Raw genomic sequence first — 15,249 nt, 5'->3', positions numbered from 1 at the left:
CGGCTGTGTTCAGAGTTGCGCGATGGCGCCCCAGCTCCACACGTTCACGCTCGAGTCCGACGACGCGGTCAGCATGACAGACTTACCGGTCTGATAGCGCACACGAAACACTGTCGCTCCGTGAGCTTTGGCTTGCCACTGCACCCTCCAGTTGGTGCTGTCGGTCATGGTCACAAAAGAGTCCTTGCTGCACGACAGTAGGCCTCGCCCTCGCGGGGTGTACTTGATGCTGTGCAATGCGCGGCTGTGGCTGCGCAACGTCTCAACGGCTGCAGTGCTGACGCGTGGGTCGAAAATGCGCGCGGTGCAGTCCATGCCACATGCAGCGAAGGTCGCATCAACAGGGTTCCAGTCGACATCCCAGACAGTGCGCTCGTGCCCCGTGAATACCGTCGCGATGGAGCTCTCCAGGCGAAAGTCGTGCATGCAGACGACGCGGTCCTCGCCGGCCGTTAAGGCAAAGTTGGCGTCGGCGGGGTGAGGCCGAAGGGCGAATATGTGCGACTTATGCGGCACCACCGTGCGCACGCAGGCCCCGGTCTCGATGTCCCACAGCTTCACCCGGCAGTCCATGCTTGCCGTCACCGCCTGCGTGTCGCCGGACAGGATGCCCGCGCCGTACACCTTGTGCGTGTGCCCCACCAGGCGATAGACCTCTGTCGGATTGCCGATGGCGTACAGGCGCGCGGTACAGTCGTCCAGCCCAGCCACCACCCACTTCGCTGTAGAGGAGTAGTTCGCCGTCAGCACCGAATTCTTGGGTGTGGTTCCCGGCAGCGCATAGCGCGTGACGACGGTGCTGCTCTGAATGCTCCACTCCAGCAGCTGCAGGTCATGGCCGCTTGACAGCACCAGTGCGCCTCCAGCAGGCTCGACAAGTGCGCACGCTTCAGGACAAAGCTGCTGCATATCGGGGGTGCACTCCATCGTATAGATCGGCGAGGTGTGCGGTACAACTGTCCGAATGAGATGAGGCAGGTGACTGCCTTCGGTTGCAGTGGTGACGGCAGCATTATCAGCATCCGCACCGAAGACGTCGCTGGCACCCTCGGCGATCTTATGGGGTTGCCCATTGGCGCTTTCCTCTTCTTCATCCGCGAAGGGGTCCACCATTTTCTGCGGCGCCTCCCTCACTTTCACCTCGCCGGTGTTGGGGTCAGTGCAAGTTACCACCGGCACCCGCTTTACTTCTCGGGTGCGCTGCTGCTGTGCAGGGTAGAGGCTTCCCGCTCCAGCCGGCGCCGCCGCCAGCTGCTGCATGGTTTGCAGATTAACGGTGTAGGTACGCTTCTTCATGACAACGGTGCAGGTGCTACGCATGTTCAGGAAGGCATCCTCCAGACGGTCCGCCGACTCCTTCGTGTACGGCTCCCAGGTGCCTGGCCGCTCCAGATCCTCGACAAACCAGCCGAACTGCGTCCCCTCCTCGCTCGCCTCCGGCGGAGGAGGGGGGATGCTGTTCCCAGTGATCGGCGCACCTTCAATCACCCGCCCCACCTCCTGTGATAGGGCTTCGCCAGGTTTGAGAAGACGCACAATAACATGTAGTGCGTCGCCTTTGTTCGAGTGGGTAGCGCAAGGTTTGGCTTCCGCTTCCGCTTCCGCCAAGCCGCCACTGGAGGCTGCAGCTTGAGACGCGCCCTCTCGCTCACGTGCTTTGGTTGTCGCACTTGCCCCAGCCGGCCTCGGCGCGTCGCCTGTTTTTGGAGACCCCGCCGTGCCTCTGGAGTGCCCTGAGCTGCCGCCTGCACCCATCTGCTGCGTATGTACGCTTATGAGGGCAGAAGCGAGGAGTGCACAGAGATGTGTCGCCAACGCAACCGCACTTCCCCCCAGACACTGATACGATAGAGTCTCTGGTGCGCAGCAGGTGGAGGGGTGATGGCAAGGCGAGCACAAGACGGAGTTCCTGAGCGAGCAGCAACGGTAAAACGGAGAAAAAAGCAAGCGAAAAGAAAAAGGCGAAGCGGCAACGGCGCACGACAGCCGTTAGACGTCGACCGATGCGGCTCTTCTTTGACCCTCTGTACAATCGCGTCTCGCTCACCCCTCCTACGGCTTTTGGCCACCCGACGTGTGGGCCGCAGAGAGGGAGGGAGGGGGCACACACACACACACAGCCGAGCGGAAGACTAACGGAGATGCGACGGCGCGTGAAGCGGTGAGGGTGCCGCCAGCGGGCGAAGATGCACGACGAGAAAGCCGTCCCAATTCAGACAAGCAGCCTTCCGTTACCTGAGTACACGTCCCGTCGCGGCGACGTTGTGTGTATGTGTGTGGCGGTGCTCTGAAAAGGTGGCTGCTCGAGAGAGTAGGGGAAAAGCCCAGATGGGCACAGCAAAGGGGAAAAGTGGTGATACGGCTCCGTTGGCGACGCCACTGGCCGAAGGAGCAGCGGCGAGATGCAAGCACGCGACGCGGAGAGAAGAAGTGGAGAGGCTGCACAGCCGTAGCCGAAGGGGGGAGGGAATGGTGCAGATCGAGAGAGCCTCCGGGAGGACTTTTCAGTAGTACTTTCTGTGGAGCCCTCACGCGTTCATCAGCATTCAGCCGTCAGGTGGAAGGTGGGGAGGAAGGGCTCGTGCGTCGCTCGGTACGCCTCGACTGTGCACGTGAAGCCAGTAAGCGCCCGCTTATTAGGCAATGGGGGGGGCACATGGGTGGTGTTCAAATCGTTTGCCTCTCTCTCTGAAGACCGATGCTTCGCAGCCTGGGGCGCACCCGTGTCGCTCTCACACTGCCTGCGCAAACGCTCACGCGCACTCAGCGCGGCATCGGGGGACCATGACAGCCGACAACAGCAGTGTCGAGGAAAGGAGACACACACACACACCGCCACCGACCCTGCTTGCCACACATACATGCACGCATGCTCTTCGATCTCATCATTCACTCTCCTCCCCACGCCTTCGTGCGCTCTATCTAGACGTCGAATGAGTCAGGGACTACCTCTGCCAAGCCTACCAACAGACGCGGCGGACAGGGCTTGCCAGCATGCTCACCGTGAACCGCACCTAGGCACATGAATATGCAAGACACGAGACGCAACGCACTCGCTCGCAAACATACGTGCACGCACGCATATAGGAGCTTTATGCTGCTGAACGCAGTCTTTTTTTTTGTTCACGACAAAGATGCAGCTGTGCCCATGGGTTATAGACGTGCTAGCATCCGTGCCCGTGTGCCTGTCCACGTGTTGGCTCCCCCCAACGTAATCATAGCTACGCGCGCGCACAGCTGTCCTGTTGAGGGGGGTGCGTGTGCAGAGAGGAAGCTGCATCGCTGTCATGTTTTCGCGAACCATCGTGTCCACGAATGGCTCTCTTTCTCTCCTGCTCTCCTCCTTAGCGTACGCGTCTGTCTAACGAGGCGAAAGTGCGACTACTGCGTAACAGTCCGCTCCACCTGTCACGCTCTCATAGCTCTCTCCGTTTCTGTGGTGTACGCGCGCCCGAGCCTTAGCTGTTCCCACTCTTCCTCCAGCCCAGCTGATTGGTATAGGCGCGCTAACGCCGGCACACAGGACCTGTGCATCCACGCCACCCACCGCGTCAAAGGAAGGCCATCCACCTCGATAGTCTTGCGCGCCTGGCTTGCCTCAGGGCCGTCATCAGCCGAAGGTGCGCGCAGCCTGCGCTCCGAAACGTGCAGCGAGCAGATCATGTACTGCAGCACCTCTCCTGCGAGTTTCGCTTGTGCCACAGTGACAGGGGCGCCGCTGTCTCCCACATTCACATCGCCAGCATCTGTTGACTCTTCCCATAGCACCGCGAGCGCTCGTGTGGGGCAGCCGCAGTGTCGCAGCGTGATAAGGCACGACCGGAGGTGGAGAGCGGGGCGATAGCGACGGAAGGCCCGCGCCACTCGAGCTTCCGCCGCGCCGCTCTCCCCTACGCCGCTTCCACCTGCGCTTGCGACGCTATCCTTGCCATCGCCACCGGCCTCCTCCCCGAGAGTGACAAGTACCCGCCGCTCTTCCAGCACAGCCTTCTGCACCTCCAACTGCCACTCACGCTCGCGCCGCGCAACTGTTGCGAATACCTGCCGCACTTGCGCTGACTCTCCCCACTGATCGAGAAGCCGCATGTAGAGGTTGACCGACGGGTGGCGCCACTGCGTCTTGTCGTAATGAGGTCGGCACAGCCTCTGCAATACGGCGGGCACACCGCGGTGGGGATGAGGACCCGCCTGTGCGCAGTGGGGCGTCGCAAGGCTATTCTTAGCAGGAGCGCTGCAAGAGTCAGCGATACCAAGTTGGCCTCGGACCGCGGCGTCGAGCAAAACTGCCCAAACTATCTGCTGCAGCCGACGCCCCAGCTTGGCGTGGCGATGCTGACGATGATCCTTGAACCACGAGCTCCGGTCACAGACGAGAGTCGCTTGAGAGTGACGCCGTAGTTCCATGACCAGGCGACTCGCCAGTGCCAAGGTCGACATCTCGCCGGTGCCGCTGCGTGGCACATCTTCCAAAGATGCCGTACCCGACTCATGCTTTTGTCGCTGAAGAGCATCATCGTGAATGAGCACACGCAGCATCCATGCACACCACGGTAGCGCGAAGGCAGGGGCACGTGACGGCGCGACATCCGCATCTTGGTTGTGGGCGGGGGCAGCTGAAGGAGGCTCTTGACTGCTCGACGTAAGCTGTTTCCTCGGTCGGCATAGCGCAGCCATCACGGCATCGCGCACAAACTCCCTCTGGCGGCGGCGCGCTTCCGCTCTTGGCTCTGGAGTTGTCTCCAAAGGCGGCGATAACGGGCTTAGATACGTAGCCAGAAGCCAACGCACACCGGCAGCTACCGCGACCGCTGCTGCAGCGGATACAGGCCCTTCGTCACCATCAGTTGCTTGATCGTCACTGACGAGGGACCTCGGTGGCAGACGGTGGAGCGTCTGCTGCTGCTGCGAAGCCGAACTGAGCTGGCGCGCTGTCGATGAGCCAGCTAGCACGAAACATTCAATGCTCTGCAGCTCAGGCTCAAGGCAGCTCTCTGGCATAGGAAGAGCACAGATAGTCGCGAGAAACCCCATATACAGGACCAGAGCGATATCCTGCAGGCGACGGTGTTGCTCTTGCGGCGACGCGCCTGTGGGTGTCCGCATTTCCGCCGTCGCTGAGCTTCGCATGATAGCCTCGAAGGCCTCACGCGCCACCACCGCGAGAGCGGAGTGCGCTCGAGACGATGATGCCACCGGTGCGTTCTGCGGTAAACCGCAGTCATGCGCTGTCTCCCACAGGCAAGACAGGAGGGCGAAGTTGGGAGACGAGCCAATGTTGCTCAGCATTGACGATTGCCGACGCAGCCGCGCCACGTGGCGCGCCGCTTCCAGCACCAGCAAAGCAGTAGTCGGGCGCAGAGGAGGTTGGCCCGTTCCGCTCTTCCGCGAGCGCGCGCCTTCCGCGTCGTACGTCTCTTCCCCCACCTTCGCGGCTAGTGTCCCAGCTGCGGCTACCTCATCTTGTGGGAGGTGCACGAGAAGAACTTCTAGCACCCGATGAAGCAGGTAGTGCGCGCGATGCATCGACGCCGCCCAAGCTGCGTCAGAACTCTTGGTGGTTCCCGGTGCTTTATAATTACCGCCGTAGCCATGGCTGCCGCTGCTGTCCTTGCGCATGGCCTTGCACGACGCGGCGGCGGTCTGAGAGCTGTGAAACTCACGCAGGAGATGAGTGGCGTAGTGATGGTGAATACCTTTGGGACTGAAAGGGGAACGGTGGCGAGACAGATGCACTTGGCTCGGCGAAGGCGAGCCCAACGCCAGCGGCGAGGACGCTGGTAGCCTATGTGCCGTCCTTGACGGTGCAGTAGCCTTGACTTCACCCGTTGTAGTTGCTTCAGCGTCGCTCTCCGGCATCTGCGCTCGATGCAGCGCCCTCCAAGCGTTGTAGACGCCTTCGCACACCTCCAAGGGTGCCTTGGCAGGCAAGCCGGTCGCCTCAGTCGTTGCTTGGCTACTACGCACACAGACAAACAAGAGCCACTCCATGACCGCCACAGTGGCGCACGAGGTGGTCTGCACCAACTGCAGTCCTCGCTGCCAGGCTGGTTTATCGTCGTGTGCAGGAGCGACAGTGGTGTCGTCCCGATTCTTGTCAGGGACCACGTTAACGCGGCTCACGAGATCGGCCGTACCACAAGCCGACGCTGCCGACGCCACCGGCATATCCGCCGCCGTGCCACCGCTATCCACCACCACCTCGCCGCTGCGGCTCTTCGACTTAACTTGGTGCTCCTTTGCGAGCCTCTGTAGCTGTGCCACAAGCGAGGCTTCCAATGCGTCAGCAGTCGAGCCCGGCGTGCTGGCGTTGGAGGGGAACAGCGTAGGTGTGGTTGGCGACCCTGGCGAGGCGGCCAGATGGCTGTTACTGAGCCGCTCATCCGCTACCGCCTCACTGGTCATCATCATCTGCGATCGCAGCGCTGAAGCAGGGGCCTCAGAGCACACCTGGCGCCGCTGCTGCCACTGCACGATCAAGGCAGAGGAGGAGGTGAGGTGTTCCCCCGACACTTCCGATGGCGGCCTCATACCCAAACCAAACAGTACCCTCGAGGCTTGGGCAGGAGCCACTGGCCGTGCGCAACGCCGCAACACATCAGCAACACCGCCAGCAGCAGCGCGGCAGCCGTGAATGCGAGGATAACAGCTCACATGCAGCACCACTGGTGACAACTTCATTGTGGTCGGGATGTGGGTGAGCTGGTGTTAGTGGACTAAAGCCTGTGCGGGGAGCAACAGCGGCGATGAGATGAGAGAGAGAGGAAACGAATGAAGGGAGGGGGAAGGCGGCAGCATCATTCCTTGCTTCCCGCAGAGCATTGACTGTGCCTCAGCAACAGTGCGGCGGATCACACGCGTAGCCAGTACGAGCACAAGCCCCACATGCATGGGTACGTGCGCGTGCTCCTGCTCTCACTGCGCTAGTCTTTTTTTTCTCCTCCCGAGTCGGTACAGCACCGAACGCTGTGCCGACCCATGCGGCTCCACCAACAGAGAGCCCAGGAGAATGCGCCCGTGGCGAAGAGAAATATGTGCCCCGTGCAGGAGGAGGAGGAGGACGAGATACAGGCAAAAAAAGGTCCGTTGCCACTCCTCCGACTTCCCCTCTCTCCCAGCCCGCTGACGCGTGCAGCAGGTGCCCCTAATCCACCCTTCCAGCTCTTGGCCGCCCGCGCTAGCACACACGCAGACGTACCCCCTTTGCTGGATGCGCGAGATGCACAAAACTGGGCAAGTCTTCCCCCTCTCCCCTGAGGGGGGACAGAGTACGCACGAGATTTGCGGCTGTGGTGATGGCACTTATGCTTAGCAGCCCGTTCGCACACGAGCAACCTAACCACACTCACCTTCACCTCACGACGACAAGAACCAAATGCACCCAGATACACACGCGCGCCAAGACAGAATGCCACCGTTGCGGAAGAAGGGCATGCAGCTTTGAGATGCGTTCATGTGCACGCGCACGCATGGGCAGGCATGGAGGAGGACAGGGTAGGGGTGAGGTGGGCAAGTAGGAGGGGAAGAGAGAGGTTGAAGAGAAACGCTTCGGACACGTAACATTACCAAAGCCGCACGCATGCACGCGCACCGTCGGACTCCCGGCATCCGCCCCGTTTCTTTCTTTAGCGCCTCGCACTAGCTCGGCCCGACCCAGGAATCTATGCGAGGGAAAGGCTCCGTGACATCTCACATCTTCACGTCCGTCAAGGGCAGAGACGTCGCATGCGTGACTGGGCCAGTAAGTGAGAGACATAGAGGAGCTGAAAACGATGAAGCGGCACGCCATTACTGCACCATCAATCCGCTCTTTGCCTCTTCCTCGCTTTTCTTACGACGCTCCACTACATCGTAGTTGTACACGCGAGAGGTGTTCACCTCAAGGATTGTCTGCTGCTCCTGCAGCCACGCCAGATCTTCCTGCGTCGCTGCGAGATTCTCGCTGGCTCTCCTCAAGTTGCGCTCCAGCAGCTGCGTGGCCTCTTCGAAGGTATATTCGACCATGACGTTCGCGCCCAGCCACAGGTGCACTGTTCTCTGCGGCGGCACCTGTGCCTGGCAGAAGACGCTCTCCGTCAACCCGTAGTTCGTTGTGAAGCCTGTGCCGCCGTTCTCTGCCACCAGCGACGTCCGCAGATACTCGAGGGTCTGCAGCGTTTTTTTGATGTCCGGTATCTTTGCCTCAAGGTTCGCCGTCGTGCGGATCAGTCGGTGCTCGGCAAGTTTGTACTTACTGTACTGCTCACTGAACCTCTTGAGCAGCGTCTCGGCGCTGTCGCCGCTGGACTTGACCAGCTCGGCCACACTTTCGATAAAGGCGACCTTTGGAATGCCACGCGGACTGACGTAGTCATCTGTAAAGGTGTGCTTCTCCAGAATAGCCTTCATTCTGTATGCGCGTGCGTATGTGTGTGGATAGGGCACAGGTGAGGGAGCAGTTGGCAGAAATAGGGGGAGATGGCCGTGATGTGAAGGACTGGGTGGATTGTGAGGTGCACGCATCGCCCACGGGGGAGAAGCGGAGGGGCGGGGAGAGGAGAGGAGAGAAGAGAGTGAGCGATGCAGACCAACGCAGAGATACATACATATCTATATGTATGCAGGTGTGATGTGTGCTACGACCAGACACCGAGAGGGCTGCCTCTCGTACGCAGCTAGCATTCACCTCCGTCCCTCCCCTTTTTCAGTGCTGACAAGAGCAGCGCCACCCGCTACCGCGGCGAAGGGGTCTGTTTGCGCAAGTGCGAGGAAGTGGCCAACGGCACCCATGAGGGCGGAGGTGTGCGGGTACCCGCCGAGCACATAAGGCGCCGTGCACATCACAGGCGTACACGGCGGAGGGTCATGCCTTCGATACCCGTCAGCCGGACTTTCGATTGCTGTGCGCTTCGCTGATGTTACGAGCTGCCAAGGAGCGCGGGCTTGAATACCGAGAGCAGGAGGTATGGGCGAATGCGCTCGCGATACCACGCGGATTGCAGAACGTTCAGCTCCGGCGGTGCGTAGAAGATGGCAAGCCGACCTTCGTACGCCTCCTGCAGAAGGGCGATGGCAGCACGGTGAACATCAAGGGTGCCCTTGCCATGCTTAATGAAGAGACCCCGTTTCTTTGCGTACGCTTCGCACAGCTCGTATGAGCTCCAGCCACTCTCCTGCACCGCGTATTCGGGCCGCTGCAGTCCGTACAGCTTCTCGATCGGCAAGTACGCCGCAAGGAAGCTGATGCTCGTCTGCGGGTCGCGTGTCTGGGCGATCTGATGCGTGCCAAGGACCGCCTGTAGCGGGCGGGGCACACCAAAGACGGGAAGGGCCAGACCAGGGCTGTCGACCAGGGTCAGGTTCTCTTCAGGGACCGGGATGGTCTGAATATGCTTCGTGTGGCCTGGCGTGGGGCTCACCGAGACCACCTTTGTGCCACGAATGCAGTTCAGCAGGGAAGATTTGCCAGCGTTGGGGTGGCCAATGAAGCCGATGTGGAGGTACGAAGGGCTGTCCCGAGGCCGGTCCTCCACCGCGTCATCGCTCTTCTCGTCTCCCGAGTCGTCACCTTTCCTGTAGCCTTTCTTGGGTGCCGCGTGCGGCGGCGCACACGGCAGCGACGACGTCGCGTACCCCGGCGACGACAAAGGGGCCGCAATATTTGCCCCCTGCGCCGCCGCACGCGAGGAAGTGCCCAAGCGGCGACAGGTCGCCAACAGATCGGTGATCTTGTCAGCGACCACCTCGAGCTCCTTGTAGGCGCGGCGATCTTGCTGAAGCGAGCGCTGAGCGGCTTGCATGCCCACAAAGACCTCCGTCGTGCCGTAGCGGAGCTCCTCATTCTCTTCGCTCTCCTCGTCGTCGCTGCCGTCCGCAGCGCCGCGCTTTCCGCTGCGGAGCTGCTTTGCCACGTTTAGCCGACCAGTGCGCAGCCTCTCGTACATGTGCGCATTCGCCTTCCGACTCTTCTGCCGCCGCGCCACGTCCATATCACTGTCGCGTCGCTCCGCCGTTTCCGGCAGCGGGTTCGTGGTGAAGGTGCGCAGTACAATACGCCCCATTGAGACACGTTTGTGAGCAGAGCCCTCGCTGTTGCGCGACTCGATATCCTCTTCTTCCGGCTGCGCCGCTGCGTCCGGCGGCTCGACGGAGAAGCCCAGGTCATCTAAGTACCGATACAGGAACCGCTGCCAGCACCGCAGAGTAGAGGCCGGGACGAGGTCTTCCTTGTTCAAGAGAAAAACGCATGACTTGCGCTGCTCCTTGGCGACATAGGTAAGAAGACCGAGGTGAGCGTGAATTATGGGGTACCGCGCATCAGCCACGATGACGAGGACGTCGCTCATCTCGACAGTGCGCCAGAGCTGCTGCCACACCTCCAAATTCCGCTCGTAGGCGCTCACCTCGAGACCCGCAAGCGCCACAGGAAAAGGGTAGGCGTCCACGCAGTCCGTGTAGAGACTGAACCGCTTCTCCTCGATGCCCTTGATGGATCGCGCACCGTCTTGAGGGCCCTTTGCGGCGGCGGAGTCAACTTTGATGCTGTCTACGCCACCGGCCTCTCTCTGGCGTGGGCTGCAGTCACCCGTGCACGCCGCCGCGTCTTGCCCGCCTGCTGGTGAAAGGCTGGCGGAGTCGCCCACAGCTTCCTGCGGAGCTGCTCTTGTCGGTCGGCTCGACTGCAGTGGGGTTGAAAGGCCATCCGCAGGAGCTACGATTGTGCATGCGTCTTCCATCACCGCGCTGCCTCCAGGTTCCACGTGCCAGCCGCGCGAGGGCAGTTCCACCGCAAACGGGAAGAAGGTGCTTCCACTCACGCCGCCGAGCGCGTCTCCGGAGGACGTCACCAACGGGCGCTCCAAGCGGCGCTGCTGCTCCTCCGCGATGGCGGCGAGCTTCTCTTCCATACTCACTCGGGCCCCGTGCCCGGCGTCCCCAGAGCCCCCTCGCTTGGAGTTCGCGCACGCCGACGTCGACGACACAGCTGCTGTGGGTGAGGAGGCCGAGGAGGGAAAGGTGAACCACTCCCCAAACGTGATCCCTGTTGGTGGCATCGTTGTGCGACACGGGATCGGCTGATAGCTTAGCTGCTTACGGGCAACGATGGCAGCGGCCGATTCCTTGACGAAAACGCTGCGCACTCCATGATGGCGGTCGGCGCTGTACATCATCGTTGCGGGCCCGCCCCGCCGTATCTTGAGCCCACATCCGCTGTTCGAGTCCTTCGATGACTCACTGCTATGGGACCTGCTTGCCGCTTCACCACCGCCGCGCAGAGTTGCTCGCTCGCGCAAGATAGCGTCGAGGACTTCCTCGGCAGCATCCTCACCGCGTTCCATAAGCTTCTCGCGCAGCTTCTCCCGCTCCCGGTCGTGGGCCTTCGAGCGCTCCTCCTCATCCCGCTTGCGCTGTCGCTTTGCCTGCAGCTGCTGCTTCTTCTTTCTGCCACTGAAGGGGGGCATGACGATGGACCTCTGCCTGGGAGCAAGCGGCGTTGCCGGCGTGCTCGCCTTTTTTCTCTCCGCCGCAAATCTGTCCTACGGTGAGTGGTCGTTGCTGCTATGCTGCCACGTTCCCTTTGACAGCTTCGAGTGCCGCAGGGGTGCCACGCCACTTCTCAGTGCGTGCATACGTATGTGTGTGTCATGGTGATGGGAAGGGTTGGCGTGTGTGTGTGTGTGGGTGGGGTGGGGGGCGGCGGAGGATGCCGTGTGGCCAGAGAAAGGGAGGGAGAGAGGTGGTGGTAGTGGGACCGTAGTAGGAGAGATCGCCCGACAGTATCTGTTCTCGCTTGTTTTGTTCTTGCGCCTTGCCCTCCACGCCCCCTTCCCCCTGTTTGTGCCGATAGTCCAGTGAGGGGATCACGCGCGACGAGATGCAACACACCCTCGAGAGAGCGATGCGAATCGGTGGCAGACCAGACGCGAGCCTACCTGCGCAGAGAGACGCCCGTGCCTACTTAACGAAGTCGAGGAGGCTGCCGGTGTGTGTGTGTGTGTGTAGGCAGCGATGTCGCAGCTTTTTTTCACGAGTCGCCGAGATCTGGACCGACTCCCCTTTCCATCTCCGTCCGGAGCGCATGCACCAGTCCATGCCACCACAGAGAGAAGGGAGGGAAGGGAGAGCGATGGACAGAAAAAAATCTTCTCGAAAGGACGCCGCTGCATGCGTGACTGTTGGGAGCGCATGAACAGTTACGGCTTCTCCCTCCCTACCCTGCAGGCGCTGCAGCATTTCTTCAAAGCGGCGCGACAGCTGTTACAGGGCGTTGCCGAACACCTCCAGCGACGCAGACGTGAGACACTCCGCTCTCTCACGCCGTTTCTGACAGGCCACACTAGAAGCTTACCACGACAGCGACAGCGATGCAGATGCTATTCACCGCGGAGCCCTTTGAGTTCGCTTTGAGGGCGCCACGCATGGGCATGACTGACCCCTTGGGCTGCTTTAGCAAGACCCGCATGCCATCGAGCTCACCGTTCAGCACGCTCAGCGTGGCGATGGTGCGATGTGGTCGTTCACCGACAGCGACGCCACCGACGGTGCGGCCGACCCATCGCCGGCGCTACTTTGCTTCAGTCTATGGAGCACCAACGCAGTTGCTGTGGTGGTAACCATCTCACTGCCGCCTTCACGCCCCACCGCACGTAGACACACGGCTAGGCTCCGCGGCTTGCTGCACCTTTGAGCAGTGCCCTCGGCGCCTGCTTGGCACTCCTCGCGCAGCGCATCAGAAAGATCTTCTTGCCGAGGGACTGGCTCCTCCTCACCGGTGAGGCAACGACGCCTACGAAGCAGTTGATGAGGTAGCGAAGGTGCGCCACTGGATTTCGCTTACCGTCGTCTCCGCTGCCTGCACCGTCGGGTGCTGAACCGCTTGCGGGCGGACAGGTGGCAGCCCACGCAGGCGACACTGAAGACCGCTTATGAGCGGAGAAGAAATTATCCGACAGAGAGTTGAGATGCGTCGCGGCAACGCAATCGCCTCCGCCCCCAAGTGGCCCACCGAGGTGGCAAAAAAGTTTACGACGGAGCCGATCATCGTGCTGCTCGGCCGCGCCGTACTCGCGTGAACGGCCTCGACCGGGCTCGCGCACAAACACAAGCGCGGCCATCGTCAGCTTGTGGCGAGCGCGCAAGACCTCGAGCTCCTCGGCGTGCCCGCCACAGGTTCGCGGCGAAGATGAGCGACGCGAAATACTCTACCCGACCATCTGACACCAAGGTTGCTCTTTTCTGCCGACAGGGGAAGAGCGGAGCAACCTACGCCGAGTGCGCTCTGACAGTGTCGCATTGCTCGCGCCCCGTGGCCTCAACGTGCCCGCTGAGCGTCTTGTGCGCGCCCCGCTTCTTCGCCGCACTCAGGTTCCATGGGAGGGCTCCTCCATAGAACACGAAGTGCCGTCGATCGGAGCAGAGGGGTGATGGCGCCGCAGAAAGCAACGCACGACCTGCCCCATCAGCTGGAGCATCTCCATTACCACGTTAATGACTTCTCCTCTGATGCGCAGACCCATCCCCAGCTCTATTAGCTGCTCGATCTTCCCCTTCCGCGCGTTCTCGACGGCAGAGACGTCGTACAAGAGAGCGGTGGCGCACATTGGCCCCGCTGCGCCCTCTGCTGCTGTGTTGCTGTCTGTGAGTGCGCGTGTGTATGTGTGTGTGTGTGGGGGGGGCAGAAGCAGGAAACGTCGTCCGTCGGGCCCGTCGTCGTGCTCCCGATCGCCGTAGAGTGCACCGAGAGGCGAGGAGCAGGGGGTGGGGGAGGGGCGCCGATAAGAGCGCAAAAAGTGGCCCAACCTCCATCGCCTCGTTCGCGAGCGTACGGAGAGGGTCCTCGAAATGGTCACCGCCTGACAGCAGCTTCATCATGCAGATATTGCACGACCGTGAGCAAACGCACCGCGTTGCCGTCTCCGTGGCGATCGCTGAGAAGAGCCGGATCACGTAGACCACCATCCACGCATCAAGATAGAGACTCAGCTTCATCGTCACACAGGCCGTCAACAGCAGCGGGCCAATCGCGGCCGCCTTCGGGTACTGCGCAATGAAGAGATCAGAGGCGCCAAAGTTGGCGCCATTGCGATAGCGATGCTCACCTTCAGGCAAGTGTCGTGGAGACAAGAGGCCTGCGGCGGTGGGAAGGCATTTAAGATGACTGCTGGCGCCCGCATCCCGACAACCGCGTGCTCAATGACCAAACGCAAGTGTCGCGTGCTCGAAGAGCTGAATCCCGTTGCAAGTTCTTCGTCATGGATGTTGCGCTGCTCCGCCGAGTCACCGCCGCCTTGCATAGCTGCCAAACCCATCATGCTCGCTGGAGGCCAAGCCCTAGCCGAATACAGGGTGTTAAGCAGCGTGACCGAAGGTGCCACGAGTAGTGGGTGCCGACCGCGTAGACACACTTCCAGTACCAGGCTGGACGGAAAGCGCGGCGCTGTGTCGCTTGGGGACGCATAGAAAGGTGCGCCGAGGGAATGAGCAAGATCGCTCGCTACAAGCATCACCGACCGGGTGATGCCGAGAACCCACCGATGGGTGGGACGATGTCGAAGGCGAGGAGCGAGAGCCTTTCGTGAGCGGCGTAGGCGGTGGGTTACATGATGGCCGTGCTGCGGGCCGCGTCGTCGCTCGTGTTCGTCTTGCTGTTCCTATTCGGGAAGATACGGCGGCGCGTGAGAAAGAAAGGAGGGGAGGATGGAAAGGGGCGACATGCAGGAGGGCCACGATGCTGTGGCGGCGATTTGGTGCAACGGCGCAGTCAGGCCGGTGAGTCTGCGCGTGCGGAGTAGTGACTCGTCGCCGACTCAGCAAGAGATACAGGCGGCAATGGAGGAGTGGTGGTGGTGGGGAGGGAGAGAGGTACAGGACGCCCGTGCCGCGCCTCTCTGCACCGCTTTTGCCTCCGGAGGGCCGCTGATGAGCTGAATTACTGTACAAGCATACGCGCTCACTCTAGCCATTGACGCTGCCCAAACGGCGGTGGTGTGTGCGTGTGCCTATGCCCTTCTTTGCCGCGTATGCTCTGCTGCACGGAGGAAGGAGAGGGTTGATAGTGAAGGGGGGCGGTCGGGCGGGCGGGTGGCAGGAGCGAGCAGCAGCGACAGCGCTTCTTCAGATGATGCAAAGGAGCGAGGAGACGAGGGAGGAGGGGGGGCGCTGCGGGCTCCGCCCCCCTCCTCCCCCTTCCCCCCGGGACGTATGGCAATACCCCTGACTGTCAGGCGCATGGGCCCGTGCCGACTCACTTCCTCTTTTGGCAACACTTCCTCC

At 61.5% G+C, this 15,249-nt stretch overlaps 4 protein-coding genes across 4 annotated transcripts; all 4 read right to left on the bottom strand.

Annotated features, from left to right (window-relative positions):
* Positions 1-9: 9 nt before the first annotated feature.
* Positions 10-1,755, bottom strand: LSCM1_04146 (uncharacterized protein; the record flags this gene model as incomplete). Its single annotated transcript, XM_067321668.1, has 1 exon — positions 10-1,755. The coding sequence occupies one exon, from the start codon at positions 1,753-1,755 to the stop codon at positions 10-12; it is 1,746 nt and encodes a 581-aa protein (XP_067177899.1).
* A 1,653-nt stretch (positions 1,756-3,408) lies between these two features.
* On the bottom strand, positions 3,409-6,678 carry LSCM1_04145 (uncharacterized protein; the record flags this gene model as incomplete). Its single annotated transcript, XM_067321667.1, has 1 exon — positions 3,409-6,678. One exon carries the CDS (start codon positions 6,676-6,678, stop codon positions 3,409-3,411), a length of 3,270 nt encoding a protein of 1,089 aa, XP_067177898.1.
* A 1,107-nt stretch (positions 6,679-7,785) lies between these two features.
* LSCM1_04144 (uncharacterized protein) lies at positions 7,786-8,385 on the bottom strand (the record flags this gene model as incomplete). Its single annotated transcript, XM_067321666.1, has 1 exon — positions 7,786-8,385. The coding sequence occupies one exon, from the start codon at positions 8,383-8,385 to the stop codon at positions 7,786-7,788; it is 600 nt and encodes a 199-aa protein (XP_067177897.1).
* A 509-nt stretch (positions 8,386-8,894) lies between these two features.
* On the bottom strand, positions 8,895-11,438 carry LSCM1_04143 (uncharacterized protein; the record flags this gene model as incomplete). Its single annotated transcript, XM_067321665.1, has 1 exon — positions 8,895-11,438. The coding sequence occupies one exon, from the start codon at positions 11,436-11,438 to the stop codon at positions 8,895-8,897; it is 2,544 nt and encodes an 847-aa protein (XP_067177896.1).
* Between the last annotated feature and the right edge of the window lie 3,811 nt (positions 11,439-15,249).

Source organism: Leishmania martiniquensis, chromosome 26, assembly GCF_017916325.1.
Source record: "Leishmania martiniquensis isolate LSCM1 chromosome 26, whole genome shotgun sequence".
NCBI classification, from domain to species: Eukaryota; Euglenozoa; class Kinetoplastea; order Trypanosomatida; family Trypanosomatidae; genus Leishmania; species Leishmania martiniquensis.
The sequence above is the reverse complement of the archived record's forward strand: the minus strand, read 5'-3'. Positions and strand labels throughout refer to the sequence as shown.